General features: G+C 36.4%; 1 protein-coding gene across 5 annotated transcripts in view; it reads right to left on the reverse strand.

Annotated features, from left to right (window-relative positions):
* LARP1B (La ribonucleoprotein 1B) overlaps positions 1-24,332 on the reverse strand; it is a 159,364-nt gene that overhangs the window by 37,172 nt on the left and 97,860 nt on the right. For 3 of the 5 annotated variants that reach the window (XM_032292307.1, XM_032292309.1, XM_032292308.1), the window contains exons 12-13: positions 12,662-12,873; positions 11,608-11,714 (exon numbers count right to left, since the gene is read on the reverse strand). In XM_032292307.1, the coding sequence (XP_032148198.1) occupies positions 11,608-11,714; positions 12,662-12,873 (319 nt within the window). Of the gene's footprint in view, positions 1-11,607; positions 11,715-12,661; positions 12,874-24,332 lie in introns of those variants that run through there. The other 2 variants (XM_032292310.1, XM_032292313.1) reach the window with 2 other exon arrangements.

Genomic DNA, 24,332 nt, shown 5'->3' on the forward strand with positions numbered 1-24,332 from the left:
TCTATGCATGATGACTTTTCTGCAATCTGCCAGGCCCTGTGCATGAAAAAATTCCTCCCAGACTCAGTTTCTTCGTTGGAAATAATCAGATGGAGGACAGCCAGCTATCTGGGGTTCCCTTGCAGGAAAACTGTTCCTGCCTCAACCCATGAGAAGCATAATATCATAGGGGCTACTAGGGAGAAAAAACCCTGAAGGCAGCTACAGAAAGAGGGGAAGCAGGAACAGAAACCCTATCCCTGAAATTCTCCTCTTTATTTCAGCCAAAAGAGATGCCATATCAGAGCAGCTGTTCATCAGGACCACACTGTAGGAGGCATGAGCCATGAGTCTTCTGGGTACAAACCTTTTGCCAGTCTTACCACACAGTTGGGGGTATCCCCTTAGCCACCCCCACCATCTGACAGGCAGTGCTCCAATGTTTGTGAGAGCCAAGGCAAACTTGGGCTTAAAGTGCCATCTAGTGTCCAAAAAGAGGCAGTGATACATAATACTAAGGGGACTCGCAGGCAACTGCAAAGAATCTCTAAGCAAACATATCTTACAAAGACCAAAACAAGCAAAACAGCAAAGACTGGAATGAATAATAAATCCTTTAAAGCAAATCCATAGATGTACATCCACAAGAAATAACAGTGAACACAGAACGATAACCTCCCCAAATGGACAAAGAAAAGAGTCAGGGACCAATCTAAACAAGAAAGCAATGTGTGAGGTCTCAGATCAAAAACAAAATAACAGTTCTACAGATACTCAGCAAAATCCAAGATAACACAGAGAAGCAATTCAGAAATTTATCAGCAATACAAGGAGATTGAAATAAAAATAAAAATTAAAAATGGAAATCCTGGAACTCAGAAATACATTTTCTGAAAAATGGATTACAGGCTCTAAACAGCAAAATGTATCAAGGAGAAGAAACAATCAGCTCAAATACAGGCTATTGGAAAGAAAAGGGAATGAAGAACACCTGCAAGTATAAAGAATAATCTCAAAAGAACAAATGTGAGAGCCACTGGCATTCAATGAGGAGTTAAGAGCAAGGAGTAGTATGTTTATTCAAAGAAATAATGACAAAAAAATTCCAAATCTAGAGAAAGATATAAATAGGTACAGAAGGTCAGAAATCACCAAATATATCTGTATTAGTTCATTTTCACTCTGCTATAAAGAATACCTGAGACTGGGTAAATTTATGAAGGAAAGTGGTTTAATTGACTCATAGTTCCACATGGCTGGGGAGGCCCCAGGAAACTTACAATCATGGTGGAAGAGGAGGCAGGCACTTCTTACTCTGTGGCAGCTGAGACAGAGAGAGTATGTGTGAAGGAAGAACTGTCAAATACTTATAAAACCATCAAATCTTGTGAGAACTCACTCACTATGACAAGAACAGCATGAGGTAACTGTCCCCATGATCCAATCACCTCCTACCAGGTCCATCCCTTGACATGTGCGGATTATGGGAATTACAATTCGAGATGAGATTTGGGTGAAGACACAGAGCCAAACCATATCAACATTCAATCCAAGTAAGAGTATCCCAAGGCAAATAATAATCAAACCTCAAATCATCAAAGACAAAGAGAAGATTCTTAAAACAGCAAGAGAAAAGAAATAAAAGACCATATAAAGGAGCTCTGATGTTTTTGGCAACAGACTTTTCAACAGAAACCAAATAGGCCATGAGAGAGTAGAATGGCACATTCAAAGTGCTACAGGATAAAAGGAAAAACAAAACCTGCCAACCAACTATGCTATACCCAGCAAAGCTTTCCTTCTAACAGGAAGCAGATACAAAGTCTTTCATATACAAAAGCTGAGGGAATTCATCACGACTAGACTCATCTTTCAAGAAATGCTACAGAGAGTTCCCTGATTTGAAAGAAAACAAAATTTGATGTGCAAAACCAAAAATGTTTGAAAGTATAAAACTCATTGGTAAAAGTAGATAAATTCAGAATACTCTAATACAGTAATTGTTGTTACATGTAATCCATTCATATCTCTAGTATGAAGACTAAAAGATAAATCTACTGAAAATATTAACAGCAACCTGTTAAGAGATAAGGAATATAAATAGATGTAATTTAAGACAACAAAATGTCAAAAAGTGGGAGGATAGAGTTAAAGTGTAGAGTTTTTTAGTTTTTCCTTTGAGTCTTTCCTTTTGTGATCAAAGTAAGTTGTTATATATTTAAAATAACTTATATATCTATGGCTTTTGTAAGCTTCATGGTAACCACAAAGCAAAAACCTATAATAGATACACTTTAAAAATAAAAAGCAATGAATTAAAACATATTCCCAGAGAAAAACCGCTTCATCACAAACAAAGGCAGCAAGGAAGAAAGGAAGAGTTATAAAACAACCAGAAACCAAGTAATGAAATACCGCAAAAGTCCTTATATATCAATAATAACACTGAATGTAAATGAACCTAAATTCTCCAATCAAAAGATATAAGCATTGCTGAGTAAACTTTTAAAAACTTTTAGAAACAAGATCCAACTATATATTGCCTATAAGAAACTCACATCACCTATAAAGACACACATAGACTGAAAGTGAAGAATGGAAAAAGACATTCTATGCAAATGGAAGCAAAAAAAAAAAAAAAGTAGCCATACTTATATTAAACAAAATAGACCAAGTCAAAGTTTGTAAAAAAAAAAAATTTAAAAAAAAAAAAAAAAAAAAAAAAAAGGACAAGGAAGGTCACTATATGATGATAAATGAATCAATTCAGCAACAGGATATAACAATTATAAATATATGCCCCTAATTCTGGAGCACTCAAATATATTAAACAAACATTAATAAATCTAGAGGATAGACAGACTATAATACAATAATAGCAGGAGATTTTCAACACCCATCTCTCAGTAATGGACAGATCATCCAGACAGAAAAATCAACAAAGATATAATGAAGTTAAACTGCACCTAGACCAACTGGACCTACGACATTTATAGAACATTTCACTTACTACTGCAGAACACGTGCTTCTCATTAGCACATGGAACATTCTCCAGGATAAAACATATGTTATGCTATAAAACATGTCTCAACAAATTCAAAAATGCCAAAATCATATCAAGTATCTTCTCTGACTACAACAGAATAAAAACAGAAATCAATAACATGAAGAATTTTGGAAACTACACAAACAGGTAGAATTTAAACAACATGCTCCTGAATGATCAATAGATTAATAAATTAAGAAGAAAATTTCAAAATGTCTTCAAACAAATGAAAATGGAAACATAACTTTCCAAAACCAATGGGATACAGCATAGCAGTACTGAAAGAATTTTATAGCAATAAATGCCTACATCAAAAAAGTCAAAAAGTTCCAAATACACAACCTAACGATGTATTTGAGAACTAGAAAAGAACAAATCAAACCCTAAATTAGTAGAAAGAAATAATAACGATCAAAGCAGAAATAAATAAAATTGAGACTAAAACAAGTACAAAAAAAAAATCAATGAAAAGTTGGTTTTTTGAAAACATAAACAAAATGAACAAACCTTCAGCTAGATGTATTTGGTTGTTCTCACATTACCTATGAAGAAATGCCCGAGACTGGGTAAATTACAGAGGAAAGGGGTTTAATTGGCTCATGGTTCTATAAGCAGTACAGCATGATGCTGGTATCTACTCAGCTTCAAGGGAGGCCTTAGGAAAACTAACAATCATGGTGGAATGCAAGGGGAAGCAACACTTCACATAGCTGGAGCAGGAGGAAGAGAAAGAGGGGAGGTGCCACACACTTTTAAACAACCAGATCTCACAACTCATTTTCACAATAACAACTCCAAGCAAAAGGAAGAAATAGACACTAAATCTTAAAGCTCCAAAATAATCTCCTTTGACTCCATATGTCACATCCAGGTCATGCTGGTGCAAGGGGTGGTCTCACAAAGCCTTGGGCAGCTCCACGCTTATGGCTTTCCAGGGTTTAGACCATATGGCTGCTCTTAAGGGCTGGCATTGAATGCCTGTGGCTTTTTGAGGCTGAGGGTGCAGGCTGCTAGTGGATCGTGGATCTACCATTCTGGGGTCTGGAGGACAGTGGCCCTCTTCACAAAGCTGCTGTAGGCAGTGCCCCAGTGGGGAGTCTGTATGAGGGCTCCAGCCCCACAATTCCCCTCTGTACTGCCCTCATAGAGGGTCTTCATGAGGGCTCTACCCCTGTAGTAGGCTTTTGTCTAGACATCCAGGCTTTTCCATACATCTTCTGAAATAAAGGCAGAGGCTCTGAAGCCTCAACTCTTGCATTCTGTGCACTATCTGCAGGCTTAATACCACATGGTAATTGAACATAGTACTGTAAGTCCTAGCAAGAGCAATTAGGCAAGAGAATGGGCATCCACACTGGAAAGGAAAAAGTCAAATTATCCTTGCCTGCAAACGATGTGATATTATATTTAGAAAAATCCAAAGACTCCACCAAAAATCTAGATAAATTCAGTAAAGCAAAGTTGCACAATACAAAATCAATTTACAAAAATCAGTAGCATTTATTTATTTATTTATTTATTTATTTATTTTTAAAGACAGGGGTTCACCATGTTGGCCAGGTTGGTCTTGAACTCCTGACCTCAGGTGATCCACCCACCTCCGCCTCCCAAAGCGCTGAGATTACAGGCGTGAGTCACCACGCCCGGCATCAGTAGCATTTATATATGCCAATAGCAAGCAAACTGAAAAAGAAATCAGGAAGGCAATCTCATTTAACAACAGTTACAAAAATATTTAAAGTATCTAGGTATAAATGTAACTGAAGTGAAAGATCTCTACAAAGAAAACTAAAAAACACAGATGAAAGAAATTAAAGCAGTCACATCAAAAAAAAAAAAAAAAAAACGGAATGACATCTCATGCTCATGGATTGGAAAAATTAACATTGTTAAAATGTCAATACTACACAGCAACTTCTACAGATTTAATTCCATCCCTATCAAACTACCTATGACATTCTTCACAGAAATAGAAAAAAAAATTCTAAAATTTGTAAAGAACCACAAAAGCCCCTGAAAAATCAAAGTAATTCTGAGCAAAAAGAATAAAGCTGGAGGCATCACACTACCCAACTTCAAAATATAATACAAAGCCATAGTAACAAAGGTAGCATGGTACTGGTGTAAAAGCAGACACACAGACCAACCGAACAGAATAGAAAATTTAGGAAAAAAAAATCTACATATTATTAGCCAATTCCTTTACAAATGCACCAAGAACACACAGTGAGGAAAAGACAGTAACTTCAATAAATGGTGCTAAGAAAACTAGATAACCATATATAAAAGTGTGAAGCTAGACCTCTATCTCTACCATATGAAAAAAGCCAATCAAAATGGACTAAAGACTTAAATCTAGGACCCAAAGCTATGAAACTACTAGAAGAAAATGTTGGGAAAACACTCTAGGCCATTGGTCTAGGCAGAGATGTTTTGTGTAAGATGCTAAAAGCACAAGCAACAAAAGTAAAAATAGACGAATAAGATTATATCAAGCAAAAAAGTTTCTGCACAGCAAATGAAGGAACCAACAAAGCAGAGAGACGACCTACAGAATGAAAGAAAATATCTGCAAACTATCTATCCAAAAAGGGACTAATACCCAGAATATACAAGGAACTCAAACAACTCAGTAGCAAAAAAACCCCAAATAATCCCATTTTAAAATTGACAAAAGATCTAGACATTTCTCCAAAGAAGACATCAACTGGACAAGAGGTATGTTTAAAAACGCTCGACATTACTAATTATCAGGAGGACACAAATCAAAACTACAATGATAAAGCATTTCACCCCAGTTAAAATGGCTTTTATCAAAAAGACAAAAAATATATGTTGCAAGGTTACAGAGAAAGGGGAATGCTTCACATGCTGTTGGTGTAAATGTAAATTAGTACAGCCACTATAGAAAACAGCATAGAAGTTCCTCAAAAAACTAAAAAATAGAACTACCATATGATTCAGCAATCTCACTGCTGGGTATATATCCAAAATAGAGGAAATCAGTATATCGAAGAGACAGCTGCTCTCCCATGTTTACTGCAGCACTATTCACTACAGCCAAGAAACGTAATCAAAATAAATGTCTATCAATGGATGAATGAAGAAAAGTATATGTATGTGTATATATGTGTATGTACACGTGTGTATATGTGTGTGTATATATATGCACATACATATATATGCACATACATGAACATACCCAATGGAATACTATTTAGCCGTAAAAAAGAATTCTGTCATTTGCAGCAACATGGATAGAATTGGAGGTCATTAGGTTATATGAAATAAGCCAGGTAAAGAAAGATAAATACCACATGTTCTCACTAATATGTGGGAGCTAAAAAAGTAGATCTCATAGAGATAGAGTTGATTAGTGCTTACTAGGGACTGGAATGGGTAGGGAGAAGGGGGACAAAGAGCAGTTGGTTAACAGGTACAGAAATACAGTTAATGCCAAAAATAAGATCTAGTGTTTTATGGTATAGTAGTAGGGAAACTATACTTAACAATTACATATTGTATAGTACAAAATAGCTGAAAGATTGGTATACAAGAAGATCTTAAGAAAAAAATAGAACAGAATAAAGAAAAATGTTTGATGTGATTGATATCCCCATTACCCTGATTTGATCATTACACATTGTATGCATGTATCAAAATATCACATGAACCCCCAAAATACATACAACTATTATGTACTAATTTTTCAAAAACTGTACTGCTAAAAATGCTAATGATCATCTGAGCCTTCAGCAAGTCATAGTCTTTTTGCTGGTGGAGGGTTTTGCCTTAATGCAGATGGCTGCTGACTGATCAGAGTGGTAGTTGCTGATGGTTGGAGTGGCAATTTCTTAAAATAAGACAATGAAGTTTGCTGCATTGATTGACTCTTCTGTTCCCAAAAGATTTCTCTGTAGAATGGATGCTGTCCTGGTAGCATTTCACCCACAGCAGAACTTCTTTCAAAATTGGAGTCAGTCCTCTCAAACCCTGACACTGCTTTATATAATATTCTAAATCTGTTGTCGTCATTTCAACAACGTTCACAGAATCTTCACCAGGAGTAGATTCCAGCTTAAGAAACCACTCTTTGTGCTCATCCATAAGAAGCAATTCCTCATCGCTTCAAGTTTTTATCAGGAGATTGCACCAATTCAGTCACAACTTCAGGCTCCACTTCTAATTCTATTTCTCTTTCTATTTTCACAACATCTGTAGTTATAGCCTCCACTGAAGTCTGAGCCTCTCAAAGTCATTCATGAGGGCAGGAATCAACTTCTTCCAAAATCCTGTTAATGTTGATATTTTGACCTCCTCCTATGAATCACCAATGTTCTTAATGGCATGTAGAATGGTGAATACTCTCCGGAATGTTTTCAATTTACTTTGCTCAGGTCCATCAGAGGAATCACTAGCTGTGGCAGCTATAGCCTTATGAATAGACTATACATGAATATTCTAACTAATAAGACTAGAAAGTTGAAATGGCTCCTTGGAATTCATGGACGGCAGAATAAATGCATCAGGTATGAAAAGAAACATTTATCTCCTTGCATATCTTCATCAAAGTTCTTGGGTGATGAGGTACACTGTCAATGAAAGGAAGTATTGAAAGAAATCTTCTTTTTCTGAATAGTAGGTCTTAACAGTGGGCTTAAAATATTTAGTAAACCACACTGTAAGCAGATGTGCTGCCATGTAGACTTTGCTGTTCGATTTATAGAGCATAAGCAGATTAGTAGATTTAGCATAATTCAAAAGGACCCTAGGATTTTCAGAACAGTAAATTAGCAATGGCTGCAACTTGGTCTTCAGCTCCGTTAGCCCCTAACAAGAGAGTCACCCCTGTCCCTTGAATCTCTGAAGCCAAACACTGACTTCTCCTCCCTAGCTATGAAAGTCCTAGCTGGGTTCTTCTTCCAATAGAAGGCTATTTTGTCTACATTGAAAATCTATTGTTTAAGGTAGCCACACTTTTTTTTTCAGATCTAGACCTATAGAAATGTATCCACTTTTATTTATTATCTTAGCTAGATCTTCCTTATAACTTGCTGCAGCTTCCCTATTAGCACTTGCTGCTTCATCTTGCACTTTTATATTATGGAGATAGCTTCCTAAACCTCATGAACCAACTTCTACTAGATTCCAACTCTTCTTCTGCACCTTCCTCACCTCTCTGTCTTCACAGAATCGAAGAGAGTCAGGGCCTTGCTCTGAATTATGCTTTGGCTTAAGGGAGTCTTGTGGCTGGTTTGATCTTTTAATCAGACCACTCTCTCCCTATCCATTAATAAAGCTGTTTCACTTTGTCATCTGGAGTAGCATTTTTAATTTTCCTCAAAAACTGTGCTTCATATTTTGGCTGTTTGACACAAGAGGCCTAGCTTTTAGCCTATCTTGGGGCTTTCAACATGCCTTCCTGATATTAATGATGGCACTTCTAGTTTTGAAGAATTTTGACTCTTAGTTTCACTTGAACACTTAGGGGCCATTGTAGGGTTATTAGTTGGTCTAACTTCAACATTGTTGTCTCTCAGGGTATAGGAAAGCCCAAGAAGAGAGGGAAAGATAGAGAAATGGACAGTCAGTGGAGCAGCGAGAAAACACAGAACATTTATTGATTAAGTTCACTGTCTTATATTGGCATGATTCATGATGTGCCAAAACAATTACAACAGTTAACATCAAAGCTCAATAATCACAGATCACCATAAAATACTAAATAGTAGCTGGGCGTGGTGGCTCATGCCTGTAATCCCAGCACTTTGGAAGGCTGAGGTGGGAGGATTGCTTGAGTCCAGGAGTTCAAGACCAGCCCAGATAGCAGAGTGAGACTCCCATCTCTGCAAAAAATTAAAAAATTACCTGGGCCAACTGGCATGCAACTGTGGTCCCAGCTACTCAGGAGGCTGAAGTGGGAGGATCCCTTGAGTCTGGTAGTTGCAGCTGCAGTGAGCCATGATTGTGCCACTGCACTCCAGCCTGTGCAACAGACTGAGACTCTTTCTTTAAAAAAAAAAAAAGACATAATAATGAAGTTTGAAGTATTGGAAGAATTACCAAAGGGTGACACAGAGACATGAAGTGAGTACATCTGTTGGATAAAAAGCACTGATAAACTTATTCAACACAGGGGTGCCACAAACGTTCAATTTGTGAAAAACACAGTATCTGTGAAGCACAACAAAACAGGATGCACCTGTAAATCCTAGAGGATCACTAAAAAATAAAAACAAGACATAGCTGATAAGCCAATAGTAGAGATAAAATAGAATCATTATAAAAACTCAATCCAAAAGAAAGCAAAAAAAAAAAAAAAAAAAGAGACAGAGAAAAAAAAAAAAGAACAAAGAATAGATGAGACAGCTGTGTGCAGTGGCTCATGCCTGTAATCCCAGCACTTTGGGAGGCCAAGGCAGGTAGATCACCTGAGGTCAGGAGTTTGAGACCAGCCTGGCCAACATGGTGAAACCCCATCTCTACTAAAAATACAAAAATTAGCTGGGTTTGGTGTTGGGTGCCTGTAATCCTAGCTACTTTGGAGGCTGAGGCAGGACAACTTGAACCTGGGAGGCAGAAGTTGCAGTGGGCCAAGACTGAGCCATTGCACTTCAGCCTGGACGATATAGTGAGACTCTGTCTCAAAAAAAAAGAACATATGAGACAAATAAATGATAGCTTTAAATCCAACCACATCGATAACTACACTAAATGTGGATGGTCTAAACATACTGATTAAACAACACATTATCAGACTGGGTTATAAAAAGCAAAGAAAGGCCCAAATATATGCTGCCTACATGAAACCCACTTTAAAACAAAGACTTTGCTTAAAAGAGTAGAAAAAGATACATTGGCAAACACTCAGCTAAAGAAAGTTGGAAAAATTACATAAATAACAGACAAGGCTGACTTCAAAACAAGACATTACCAAGGTTAAAAAGAAACATTACTGATGAGAACACAAAATGATATGGCCAATTGGGAAAACAGTTTGGTAGTTTCTTACAAAACTAAACATATTCTTATCATACAATCCAGAAATCATGCTCCTTAGTATTTATCCAAAGGATTTTAAAATACGTCCGCACTAAAACCTTTGTATAGATGTTTACAGCAGATTTGTTCATAACTGCCAAAACTTGGAAGCAAACAAGATGCCCTTCATTAGGTAAATTAAATATTTTTCATTGTTGTTGATATCTAAATATACTGCTCCAATAAAAACAAATACTATGGGGAAAAAAAACCCACGAAAAATCACTTATAAATCCAAAATAACTATTCGTATACCACAGGTGTGCAGAAGAATATATATACTTTTTATCTTTTAGGGACAATATAACTAGTAAGAAGAATGTAAAGGAATCAAATGTATATCACTAAAAAGAGAGACTTAAGGTTTTGAGATTATGATAAACTCCCTAGCATTTCTTTTCATGAAACTAATCCTTCTTTTCTAGTAAACAGTCAAAAATGTATTTTCCCAGTTTTCAAATGGAAAAAACTATCAGATAATTATTCTGAAGATATCAAGTATTTAAGAAACACAGGCTGGGTGAGGTGGCTCATGCCTATAATCCCAGAACTTCAGGAGGCTGAGGTAGGAGGATTGCTTGAGGCCAGAAGTTTGAGACCATCCTAGGCAACAGAGCAAAATTCTCTCTCTATTTTTATTTAAAAGAAAGAAAAGGCCGGGCGCGGTGGCTCAAGCCTGTAATCCCAGCACTTTGGGAGGCCGAGGCGGGTGGATCACGAGGTCAGGAGATCGAGACCATCCTGGTCAACATGGTGAAACCCCGTCTCTACTAAAAATACAAAAAATTAGCTGGGCATGGTGGCGCGTGCCTGTAATCCCAGCTACTCAGGAGGCTGAGGCAGGAGAATTGCCTGAACCCAGGAGACGGAGGCTGCGGTGAGCCGAGATCGCGCCATTGCACTCCAGCCTGGGTAACAAGAGCGAAACTCCGTCTCAGAAAAAAAAAAAAGAAAGAAAGAAAGACTCACAGAGCAATAAGCGAAAATCATCTCTGCATCTCCTCTAAAGGACAAAACATACCATATTGCTTTGCCTATCACTGGCACTCCAAAAGATTTTAATTCATTTTTTTGTTTCTTATAACAAAATGCTTCCTGCTAATAATCAGCTAATCTAAATTATTTCCCAAAAAGGGGGCGGGAAGCAAAATCATGTTTTGTTTCCATATCCTTTACATAGTTTGAGTAGTTTGTTTAGCAAATTAATGTCCTCAATAAATATCTACTAAGAATCTATTAAATGCCACTAAGACTCTGGGATCTGTTCAAAGATACTAACTTCATAGACCTAAATAGTCTATAAATCTAAGAGTTCACATTTGTGAAAAAATAATTTAAATAGGAAGAAAAACTGTCCTAATGGATTACTTCCTTAATATCCTTGTAAAATTTATCTCTTCTTTGGCTTCTTTGTACCATTTCCATTGTTCTCTAATTTGCTAACATATTAATTTTTAAATCTTTTGAAATATCTAATTAGTAATGGTTTTCAAAAGCTTCAGATCAAGAACAAAAAAGTAATGTTTGAGAAATATAGTACCTGACAGAGGATGTTCTTGGCCCATGGTCTCTGGAATCCATTACCCAACCAACATGACACTCTAGAGGGGGATTTGTACTATGCCTTGTTTTTCTCTTTCTTGGACTCTAAAGAAAATAAAGTCAAGCATTGCAATTAGTTTCAGTAGTGTGAACTTTACAAGTAAATTAAAACCCTCTGACTATAAATGAACTCAAACATTTTTATACTGTAGATGACACATTGTGAAATCATATGAAGTCACAAAACTCAAACATCTCACACACAAGTTACAAAACTTAATAAATAAGGAGGTTTGTGAAACAAGGATGAAAAGAAGTGCAGCTTAGTATGATTCTTCATTATACTTTCTGTTCATCTTTAATTACACTATCCAATTGTAAAAATGGTTTCTGTTTTTTTTGTTGTTGTTTGTTTGTTTGAGAAATGGGGTCTTACTCTGTTGCCAAGGCTGGAGTGCAGTGGCATGATTATGGCTCACTGCACTACCAGCTCAAGTGATCCTCTCACTTCAGCCTCCCAAGTAGCTGGGACTACAGGCACATGCCACCATGCCCAGCTAGTTTTTGTATTTTTTTTAGACATGGGGTCCCACCACATTGCCCAGGCTCGTCTCCAACTCCTGAGCTCAAGTGATTCCCCCTGCCTTTGGCCTCCCAAAGTGTTGGATTACAGGTGTGAACCACTGCAACCAACCAAGAAATTATTTCTTCTTCTTCTTTCTTTTTTTTTTTGAGATGGAGTTTCGCTGTGTTGCCCAGGCTGGAGTGCGATGGCATGATCTTGGCTCACCGCAACCTCCGCCTCCTGGGTTCAAGCAATTCTCCTGACTCAGCCTCCCAAGTAGCTGGGATTACAGGCATGCGCCACTACACCCAGGTAAGGAAATTATTTCTTAACCTGAGAAAATATCACTATGGTAAAGTGCAATTTTTAATTGAAATATTACAGCTTATAATACATATTTTTTAAAGTGATAGAAATTAAAACATATCATTCTGTAATGTTAAAGGATATAAAATGCAAGCCTTATGTTCCTGGTTGTTTTGTATACCTTTACATCAATGGCTGTTGGTTCCTTAACAACAGGATAAAATCTTGGTGTTTTGTTAGGATCTTGTAACCTAGGTGTTCGAGGTGTTTTGGGTGTTCTTGTAGCATGAATTCTAGGAGATTCTGGAACTGCCGTAGGCAACGAATGAACCATTGCTGCCGAAGTTATTTCTGAAACATCAAATAGCTTCTGAGCTAATCCACCAGTCAAATCTGCAAAATAAAGAGCTCTTAAAATTATTTAGATGCTAGGAAAATATTTTACTTTGAGAATAAAAATAATTCTGGAATTCTCTAAGCTCAAAGGATTTTTCACTGGAAACATTTCAAATATATAAAAACAAAAACAACAAATACTTTTTTGACCATTATCTGGCTTTATAAAATTTTGATTTTGCTATATGTTTATGACCGTTATTTCTTTTTTTCTTTTTTGTTTTTTTTTGAGACGGAGTTTCGCTGTTGTTGCCCAGACTGGAGTGCAATGGCACGATCTCGGCTCATCACAACCTCCGCCTCCTGGGTTCAAGCAATTCTCCTGCCTCAGCCTCCCGAGTAGCTGGGACTACAGGCACGCACCATCATGCCCAGCTAATTTTTGTATTTTTAGTAGAGACGAGGTTTCACCTTGTTGACCAGGATGGTCTCGATCTCTTGACCTCGTGATCCACCCGCCTTGGCCTCCCAAAGTGCTGGGATTATAGGCGTGAGCCACCGCGTCCGGCCCCATTTTTTCTTTTAAAGAAAGGATGACACTTCCTGTGTAACCTCCCCTAATCCCATTTCCCTTCTGCTTTCCCTTCTCAGAGATAACTAGCCTCTTAAATTTGGAATTTTGAACTGTTATTACATATATGTAATATTATATTGCATAATTAACTTTATATAAGTGACATCATACTATATATATATCACTTTGTAAACTTTTTTCCTGTTTTATTTACATAGCTCTAATTTGTTTATTTTTCACTGCTGAATAGTATATGGTATACAAATATACCACAATTTACCCATTCTCCTACAGATAGATATTTATGTTATTTCAAAGTTTTTCATTTAATCAACAACACCATGATCAACATTGTTGAACATGTCTCTGTACAGGTATGAGCATTTCTCTAGGGTTTATATTTGAGTGGAAATGCTGAGTCAAAAGACATGTACATCTTCTGACTTAATGACTACTGACCACCAAACCACTTTCTATAATCATTTCACCAATTTACACTCTCACCAGCAGCATGTGAGAATTCCAACAATTCAACATCCTGGTCAAGATTGAGTTTTGTTCAAACTCTTAAATATTCTTGCATCTCATGGGAGTTAAGTGATATTTGCATTTCTTTAGTAGTTGCTAGTGAAATTGAACATGTTTTCATATACCTCATTACCCTTCAGACTTCCCTTTTGTGAACCTGCTATTCAAATCATTTGACTAATTTTTTTTTTTTTTTTTTTTTTGTAGACGGAGTCTCGCTCTTGTTACCCAGGCTGGAGTGCAATGGTGCGATCTCGGCTCACCGCAACCTCCGCCTCCTGGGTTCAGGCAATTCTCCTGCCTCAGCCTCCTGAGTAGCTGGGATTACAGGCACGCACCACCATGCCCAGCTAATTTTTTGTAGTTTTAGTAGAGACGGGGTTTCACCATGTTGACCAGGATGGTCTCGATCTCTTGACCTCGTGATCCACCTGCCTCGGCCTCCCAAAGTGCTGGGATTACAGGCTTGAGCCACCGCACCCGGCCGTTTGACTAATTTTTTATATGGTTGTTTTTACTTACTGATTTGTTCATGAAAATCTTATGGTAAGATACCAAATAAGCCAGCAGATGAATCAAGTAGTAGCAACAAAAAAATATCGGTTCTATTTCTGTGTGGTTTTTCTTCAGATTTATCAACGTCTTTTGAATTAATATAGTAACTTTTTGTTTTTCATTCAACAAATATTATTAAGTGCCTGCTATCTGCCAAGCACTATTCTAGGCCCAAGTTTGTAAAGTCAAAAACAAACTTTCTCATTTGGCATTTCCTCTCCCAATCCATTTTCCTCACTGTTACCAGAATGATTATTCTGAGGAGCAAATTAGATCATTTCATATTTCTGCTTAACATCCTTCAGTGTTTCCTATTTGCCTCTAGATTAAGCATAGGCTCTTTACCCTGGCATATGAGATTTTGCTGATTTTGCCTCATCTGTTGTCATTTTCCACTTCAGTCTTGGTGACCCAAATGGCACCAAACTGTCAGTCCTGTTTCCTTGTTCCATATCTTTCATACGCTTTTTCTTCTGTCTGAAAGTCCCTTTCCTGCATCTTTTTTAAACCCAATGAAACAGGTATCATCTACCTCCTTTAATACCCAGCACAAGATGTTACCTTCCTTGGGAATGTGAAACATTCCTTGAACACCTCCTACCAAGAGGGTTAATTAGTTCCTTTTTGTGCTGTGTCTGCATTTTATCCATTATTGTTTCATTTATTAAATTAAAATTTATATTCTTACATGTCATCCCATAGATGCCAAGAGTAAGTCTCATTGCTTCCCAGAAAGTAACCACCACAACTGCATCGAATACTAGTGCCTACCATACATAATGCCTGGGAAAAAAAATGTATCTTCATCAAAGGAATGCTAAACTTAATTGAATTGTGTTAATACTGTTTTCCTTATACCAAAAATATATACAATCCTAAAGATAAAAGCATGAACATATACTGAAAAATATGTTAAATCCAGTACCTTTGTAAAAGAGAGTTTCAAAGATCTAGGAGCAGTAACAACTCAGAAAGAGTAAGCTTCTTAGCACCTAGATTATGGTCTATAAATTCCATTCCCCACTAATCAGTTCTCTTCAAAAAAATAACATCTAGAGCACAAAATGTATAATCTGAGACTGGGAAATCTTGAACCAAAAAGCAATGACATATGTTTTTAAATACTAACAGAAATCAAAGGACACAGGAGCGAATCTTAGAGGTCTACCAGTCAAAAATGAAACAATTTGACCACTAAAAACAATGACTGAAATAGATCAAACCCTTCAAATAAATAAGCTCCATGAGTTCATAATGACACTTTAAAACTCAATCACATTTAGAGTTTTGAAAACCGATAAACTGAACAAAAAGAAGCAAGCATTCATCCTTCCTTGTATGTAAAAGTTGAATTTCAGGGTAACCGAAGAGTTGATGAAAGAATATTCTTCGTAGAAAAGTTCTAGGTAAGGACTGCAGAAGGAATGATGGAATTAGAGATTGCCATTTTGCAATTCTACTGAAATAGAGGAAATCTAGGAATATTCATCAATAGCTAATAAAAGCATCTGGTAAAAGGTTGGAGGGAAACTTGATAATGAATGGATCAAGCTGACAACACCTGAATCAAATCATGAATCACAGAAACAGTAAAAGTGGGACTGATAGACATAGGCAACGATGCTATATGAAATAGACAAGTCTTCCTAAGAAATATCCTTGCTACTAGTAAAAATACCAAAACCTGAGTATATCCAATCCTCTGTATCTAAATCCTTTGTATTTACACTTTATTAGAAACACATGGGATAAAGGATATACTAAATGATATGAAGAAGATACAGTCAGGTAAGTGTAGATCATACAAATCCTGCCAGTTTCTTCAACAAATCATTGTCATGGAAAAACAAGGAAAGAGAAATAATTATAGATTTAAGATTGACTTAACAGTGTTATCAATCAATTGCAACGTGTGTATCTTGTTTCATTCTAGTTCAATCAAACAACTTGAAAAATATATTTCAGATAATTAGGGACAACTAAACACACACTGGGTAGTAGATGGCATTAAAATTATTGCTAATGTTGTTATGTGAAATAAAGGTGCTGTAAAAGTTTACATACATACTTTTTTTGTAAGCCCTCATCAGTTTACAATATATAGTGAAGTATTTCCAGAAGAAATGATATGATTTTGCGATTCAACACAGAATACCAGGAATAGATTGGGAGGCAAGGTACAGATTAAAAAAGAATGTTAAACTATTAACAATTGTTGAAATTAGGTGAGATTGATACATGGGGATTTCGTTAAACAATTCTCTCTATTGTTATCTGTACCTGAACATTTCCAAAATCAAAAGCTAAGTTTTATTTGTTTTATACTTATTTTTTTTTTAATTCAGTATGCTTTATTTGAGGATTCACTTTACACAACTTAAGTTTATCAACTGAGTGTTTTAATATATGTGTTTCTGTGTTGTTGCTTTTACATTAGCAAGCGTGACACCTCATTTGTTTCACTTAGGTTTCATGTCCTGCTTGAATGCAGTGCTACAAGTTATTCACTGCCTTTACATGTTGTCTTGCCAGTAGTCGTATGTTGAATGAAATGGGTACAGCATTATTTGGAATTATTGCCTTTGTTGTATTTGTGCTCTCCTCTAGTATGTTTTATACTTATTTTATTCCAGGTTTGCTCAGTGTGAATTTTACCCATCAATAAGAGTAAATATATCGATTTTGTAAGATTGACATCTATATAGAGTGTGTTGATTATCTCAAAAGAAACATCTTACAAAATTTTTATAGAATATCATATACCAATTTATAATATTTTGACATAAAATTATCAAAAATTAGTTAATTGCAAGAACATAAAATATTCATAGTAAATATTAAAATATTATTGGAAATAGGAAACAAGAACATATTAATATTTTTTATCAACTATAAGCATAGGATAATATATGAATATCATTTAGATATTATAACTTCCTTTTAATCAAAAGCACAGGCCATCTCTTATACATGAATACTCATAAGAGCATTTTTCATAGTAGCCAAAACTGAAAACAATCCAAATATCCATAAAATGTTGAATGGACAAAAAAATATGGTATATGCATACTTTGAAGTAATACTTAGCAATAAAAGAAAGGTACTGATACATGCAATGACATAGATGAATCTCAAAAATATTACGTTAAGTGAAAAATTCCAGGTATATAACTATGTATCATATTCCATTTATATAAAATTTCTGAAAAGTGCAAAACCATAGTGAAAGAAAGATAACTTATTGCCTCAGGCTGAAGGTGAATGTTGGGATTGACTGCAAATGTGCACAACGAACTCTTTAGCACCATGGAATTGTACTAAAACTGGATTGTGGTGCTGGTATATAATTTTATATATTTACTGAAATTCAATGATACACTTAAAAAGGGTTAAAGCAGTGATTTTCAAGGCATGGTCCCAAACAGGACTATTGGCATGACCTGGGAACTTGTTAGAAATGTATATTCTCATATCCCACCTAACTTACTGAATCAGAAAGTTGATACAGAGTCCTTTATTCTATTTCAACAAGCTTTACAGAAGAACATTATACATGCCAAATGTAAAAACTACTGAACTTTGGGTCGTGCTGACTATTCTACTATCTAAGATTTTCCAAATTTTATAACTGCCAAATCAGATCATTGCACAGCTTCATACCTGAACCATATGACATATGAGCCTTGTCTACAGTCTCCATTGCCTTTATAAAAATAAAACTCAATATTATGCTGTTAGTGTTTAGTGAAGGTCAAAAATGAAAAATGCTACATGAGAACTGACACTTCAGTTTTTATAAATAAAAACGCCTCTAAAGCAGAACTCAGCAAGCTTTTCCTACAAATGCCAGATAGTAAATATTTTGGCTTTTGGAGACATAAGGTCTCTGTTGAAACAGCTCAGCTCTGCCTTTGCAGCATAAAAAAAGCGAGAGGCCATATGTAAACAACCAGCATTATCACATTGGTCCATGGCAGGCTAGTTTCAGCCAATGGGCCATAACTTGCTGACCACTGAACTACAGGAGTCAGATTGATATGAATCCAAATCCTGATTTATACTTTGCTAGCAAAAAAAAATCATAACTATATTTTGTATATTCAATAAAGTACATAAGCCTATTAAATATTATATATATATACATGCAGTATAAAAGAGAACCCAATCAAACTTCTAGATAAAAAAAAGTATGATAGCTGGGATTTTAAAGCATACACATAAACACACACACAAACACACACACACACACACGATGGGATTAAAAATAGACTTTGTAGTTGGGCAAAATCCCCACACTATGGGAGGCTGAGCCAGGTGGATCACGAGGTCAAGAGTTCAAAACCAGTCTGACCAAAATGGTGAAACCCCCTCTCTAAGGTACAAAGAAGAGTTGGCACAATTCCTTTTGAAACTATTCCAAACAATACAAAAAGAGGGAATACTCCCTAACTCATTTATGAGACCAACATCATCCTGATACCAAAACCTGGCAGAGGCATAACTAAAAAAGAAAATTTCAGGCCAATATCCGTGATGAACATCGATGCAAAAATCCTTTAAAAAATACTGGCAAATCGAATGCAACAGCACAGAAAAAGCTTATCCATTGCGATCAAGTCAGTTTTATCCCTGGGATGCAAGGCTGGTTTAACATATGCAAATCTGTAAACATAATCCATCACATAAACAGAACCAAAGACAAAAACCACTATTATCTCAATAGATGCACAGGAGGCCTTAACAGCCCTTTATGCTAAAAACCCTGAATAAACTAGGTATTGACAGAACGTATCTTCAAAATAATAAAAGCTATCTACAACAAACCCACAAACAATATCATACTGAATGGGCAAAAACTGGAAGAATTCCCTTTGAAAACTTGCACAAGACTAGGGTGTCCTCTCTCACCACTCCTATTCAACATAGTATTGGAAGTTCTGGCCAGAGCAATCAGGCCAGAAAAAGAAATAAAGGGTATTCAACTAGGAAAGGGGGAAGTCAAATTGTCTCTATTTGTAGACAACATGATTGTATATTTAGAAGACCCCATTATCTCAGCCCAAAATCTCCTTAAGGTGATAAGTAACTTCAGCAAAGTCTCAGGATACAAAATCAATGTGCAAAAATCACAAGCATTCCTATACACCAAAAACAAAAAGCGAGCCAAATCATGAGTGAACTCCCATTCACAACTGCTACAAGGAGAATAAAATACCTAGGAATACAACTAACAAGGGACGTGAAGGACCTCTTCAAGGAGAACTACAAACCGCTGCTCAAGGAAATAAGACAGGACATAAACAGATGGAAAAATATTCCATGCTCATGGTTAGGAAGAATCAATATCATGAAAATAACCATACTGTCCAAAGTAATTTATAGATTCAATGCTATCCCCATCAAGCTACCACTGACCTTTTTCACAGAACTGGAAAAACACAGCTTAAACTTCATATGGAACCAAAAAAGAGCCCACATAGCCAAGACAATCCTAAGCAAAAAAAAAAAAAACAAAGCTGGAAGCATCACACTACCTGACTTCAAACTATACTATAAAGCTACAGTAATCAAAACAGCATGGTACTGGTACCAAAACAAGAGATGTAGACCACAGGAACAGAACAGAGGCCTCAGAAGTAACATCACACATCTACAACCATCCAATCTTTGACAAACTTGACAAAAACAAGCAATCGGGAAAGGATTCCCTATTGAATAAATGGTGTTGGGAAAACTGGCTAGCCATAGGCAGAAAGCTAAAACTGGACCCCTTTCTTAAACCTTATACAAAAATAAACTCCAGATGGATTAAAGATTTAAACAAAATACCTAACACCATAAAAACCCTAGAAGAAAACCTAGGCAATACCATTCACGATGTAGGCATAGGCAAGCACTTCATAACAAAAACACCAAAAGCAATAGCAACAAAAGCCAAAATTGACAATGGGATCTAATTAAACATAAGAGCTTCTGCACAGCAAAAGAAACTATCATTAGCATGAATCAGCAACCAACAGAAAGGGGAAAAATTTTTGCAATCTACCCATCTGACAAAGGACTAATATTCAGAATATACAAAGAACTTAAACAAATTTACAAGAAAACAAACAAACAAACCCATCAAAAAATGGGTGAAGGATATGAACAAACACTCCTCAAAAGAAGACATTTATGTAGCCCACAAACATATGAAAAAAGCTCATCATCACTGGTCATTAGAGAAATGCAAATCAAAACCACATTGAGATACCATCTCACACCAGTTAGAATGGCAATCATTAAAAAATCTGGAAACAACAGATGCTGGAGAGGATGTGGAGAAATAGGAATGCTTTTACACTGTTGGTGGGAGTGTAATTTAGTTCAAACATTGTGGAAGACAGTGTGGCAATTCCTCAAGGATCTAGAAATAGAAATACCATTTGATCCAGCAATCTCATTACTGGGTATATACCCAAAGAATTATAAAGCATTCTATTATAAAGACACATACACACATATGTTAAGTATGGCACTGTTTACAATGGCAAAGACTTTTGGGACCAACCCAACCCAACCCAAATGCCCATCAATGATAGACTGAATAAAGAAATTGTGGCACATATACACCATGGAATACTATGCAGCCATAAAAAAGGATGGGTTCACGTCCTTTGCAGGGACATGGATGAAGCTGGAAACCATCATTCTCAGCAAACTGACACAAGAATAGGAAACCAAACACCGCATGTTCTCACTCATAAGTGGGTATTGAACAATGAGAACACATGGACACAGGGAGGGGAACATCACACACCAGGGCCTGTTGGGGACCAGTGGGGGTAAGGGAGAGATAGCAGGGGGTGGAAGGATTGGGGAGGGATAACATTAGGAGAAACACCTAATGTAGATGACAGGGGGATGGATACAGCAAACCACTATGGCATGTGTCTACCTATGTAACAATCCTGCACGATCTGCAAATGTATCCCAGAACTTAAAGTATTAAAAAAGAAAGAAAGAAGGAAAGAGAGAGAGAGAGAGAAAGAAAGAAAGAAAGAGAGAGAGAGAAAGAAAGAAAGAAAGAAACCCCTTGTCTACTAAAAATACAAAAAGTAGCCTGGCATGGTGGTATATGCCTATAATCCCAGCTATTCAGGAGGCTAAGCCAGGAAAATCGCTTGAACCCGAAGGCAGAGGTTGCAGTGAGCTGAGATTGCACCACTGCACTCCAGCCTGGGCAACAGAACGAGACTCCATCTCAAAAATAAATAAATAAGTAAAGAAAGAAATAAAATAAACTCTGTAGAAGAAATGGCTAATAAACTTGAAGAGAGGAGTAAAAGTTACCTAAAACAAAAACAGAGTAAAAGGACTGAAAAACAATAACAAAACAACAAAACAGAGCATTAGCGAAGTATGGGACAACTTCAAGTGCCCTAATATAAATTATACATGTAACTGGAGTCTTGAGAGAAAGAAAAAAAGAACAGGAAAACCTTATTAATTTTATTTATTTACTTTTTTAAGACAGAGTCTTACTCTGTTACCTAGGCTGGAATGCAGTGGTGCAATCTCAGCTCACTACTACAACCTCTGCCTCCTGGGTTCAAGTGAACTGCTCTAAAAGAATTGCTAAACAGTATTTCAGACAGAAGAAGTGATAACAGAAGGAAACCTGAAACATCACAAATAGAGGAATAGCAAGATAAACAGTAAAGGTCTGGAAAAATATAAAAGACTATTCTCCTTTTAAGTTATTTAAAACATGCTTGAAAGTAAAAAATAAAACATTGGTGGACTATTTAACGTATGAAGATATAATATATAAGACAATTATTACGTCAAGAAATTTCAGCTGAGTGTGGCGAATTACGCCTATAATCCCAGCACTTTCAGAGGCTAAGGGAGGAGAATCTCTTGAGGCTATGAGTACTAGATCAACCCGGGCAATGTAGCAAGACCTTGTCTCTACAAAAAATAAAAAAATTAGGTGGACGTCATGGCATGCACCTGTAGTTCTACCTACTCAGAAGGCTGAGGTGGTAGGATTGCTTGAGCCCAGGAGTTTGAGGCTGCAGTGAGCCATGATTGCGCCACTGCACTCCAGCCTTGGGAAGAGAGTGAGGCCCTCTCTCTTAGGGTGGGGCTGGTGGGGAGAGGAAGGAAAAAAAGGTTTCTACGTTCTTATTGAAATAGTTTCTACATTCTTATTGAAATAGCAAAATACTGATTCCAAACAAACTGAAAAGTATGTGTTTTGTAATCCCTAGAGCAATCACTAAAAACATTATACAAAAAAAGATATATATGTCCAAATTCACAGTACATAAATTGAAATGTAATGGAAAAAGTTACAAATAACATAAGGCAGAAAATGGGCAACAGAAGGAAAACAAAAAAGAAACCAGAAAATAAATAATAAGGCTGGCCTAAATCCGAACATATCAACAATTACATTAGTCTAAACACACCAATTAAAAGACATATTGTCAGAATGAATAAAAAACATGACCTAACTATATGCTATCTATAATAAATTTTCTTCAAATATAATGATATAGGTAGGTTAAAAGTAAAAAGTTGGCAAAAGATACATCACATACCATGAGAGATTAATGAAAGAAAGCTGGAATGGCTATATTAAAATCAGACAAACTAAATTTCAAAGCAAACAAGGACAACATACATGAATAAAAGGGCCAATTCACCAAGATGACACAATATACCAATGACTATAAGGTGAACTAACAAAAGAGCTTCTAAATAAATGAAGCAAAACCCAACAGAACTGAAATAGGAAATAAACAAATCTGCAATTATAGGTGGTGACTTCAACACTCCTCCCTAAGATAGAACCAGTAGACAAAAAATCAACAAAGATATAGAACTCATCAATACCATTAACCAACTGTACAGACAATATGGAACATTCCACTCAACAACAGTATAATAAACATTCTTCTAAGATGCATATGGTACATTCACCAAGACAGATTATATTGTGGGTGATAAAATTAGCAAATTAATTAATCACATTTGAAATTAACAAATTAATTTTAAATTTAAAAATATTGTAAAGTATGTTTTCTGGCTATAATAGAAGTAAACTATATATCAATAAGATTAATAACAGAAGGGTAACTGAAAAAATTCCAATCATTTGGAAATTAAACTGAATACATTCCTAAATAATTCATATAGAGGAAGTCTCAAAATAATTTAGAAAATGTTTTGAAAAAATATAAAAATAAAATAAAACTTATCAAAATTTGTGGAATACAGCTAAGGCAGTACTTAAACAAAAATATATAGAATTAAGGGCCAGGCTCAGTGGCTCATGCTTATAATCCCAGTACTTTGAAAGGCCAAGATGGGTAGATCATTTGAAGCCAGGAGTTCAAGAGCAGCCTGGCCACTGCGGTGAAACCAGTCTCTACCAAAAATACAAAAATTAGCTGGGTGTGGTGGCACAGGCCTGTAATCCCAGCTACTCAGGAGGCTGAAGCAGGAGAATCACTTGAACCCAGGAGGCAGAGGTTGCAGTGAGCCGAGGTTGTGCCACTACACTCCAGCCTGGGCAACACAGCAAGACTCCAAGACACCATCTTAAAATGTGTGTGCATGTGTGTGTACACACACATTCTCTCTCTCTACACACACACCCGCGCGTGCGTACACACACACACACACACATATAGAAAGAGAGAATTAAATGCTTGTATCAGAGAAGAAACTCTCAAACCAATAATTTAAACTTCTCCCTTAAAAATTAGATTTCAGCCAGGCACAGTGGCTCACACCTGTAATCCCAGCACTTTGGGAAGCCAAGGCAGGTGAATCACCTGAGGTTGGGAGTTAAAGACCAGCCTGACCA

Source organism: Sapajus apella, unplaced genomic scaffold (genome assembly GCF_009761245.1).
Source record: "Sapajus apella isolate SASKATOON/1434 unplaced genomic scaffold, GSC_monkey_1.0 scaffold27, whole genome shotgun sequence".
Taxonomy (NCBI): Eukaryota; Metazoa; Chordata; class Mammalia; order Primates; family Cebidae; genus Sapajus; species Sapajus apella.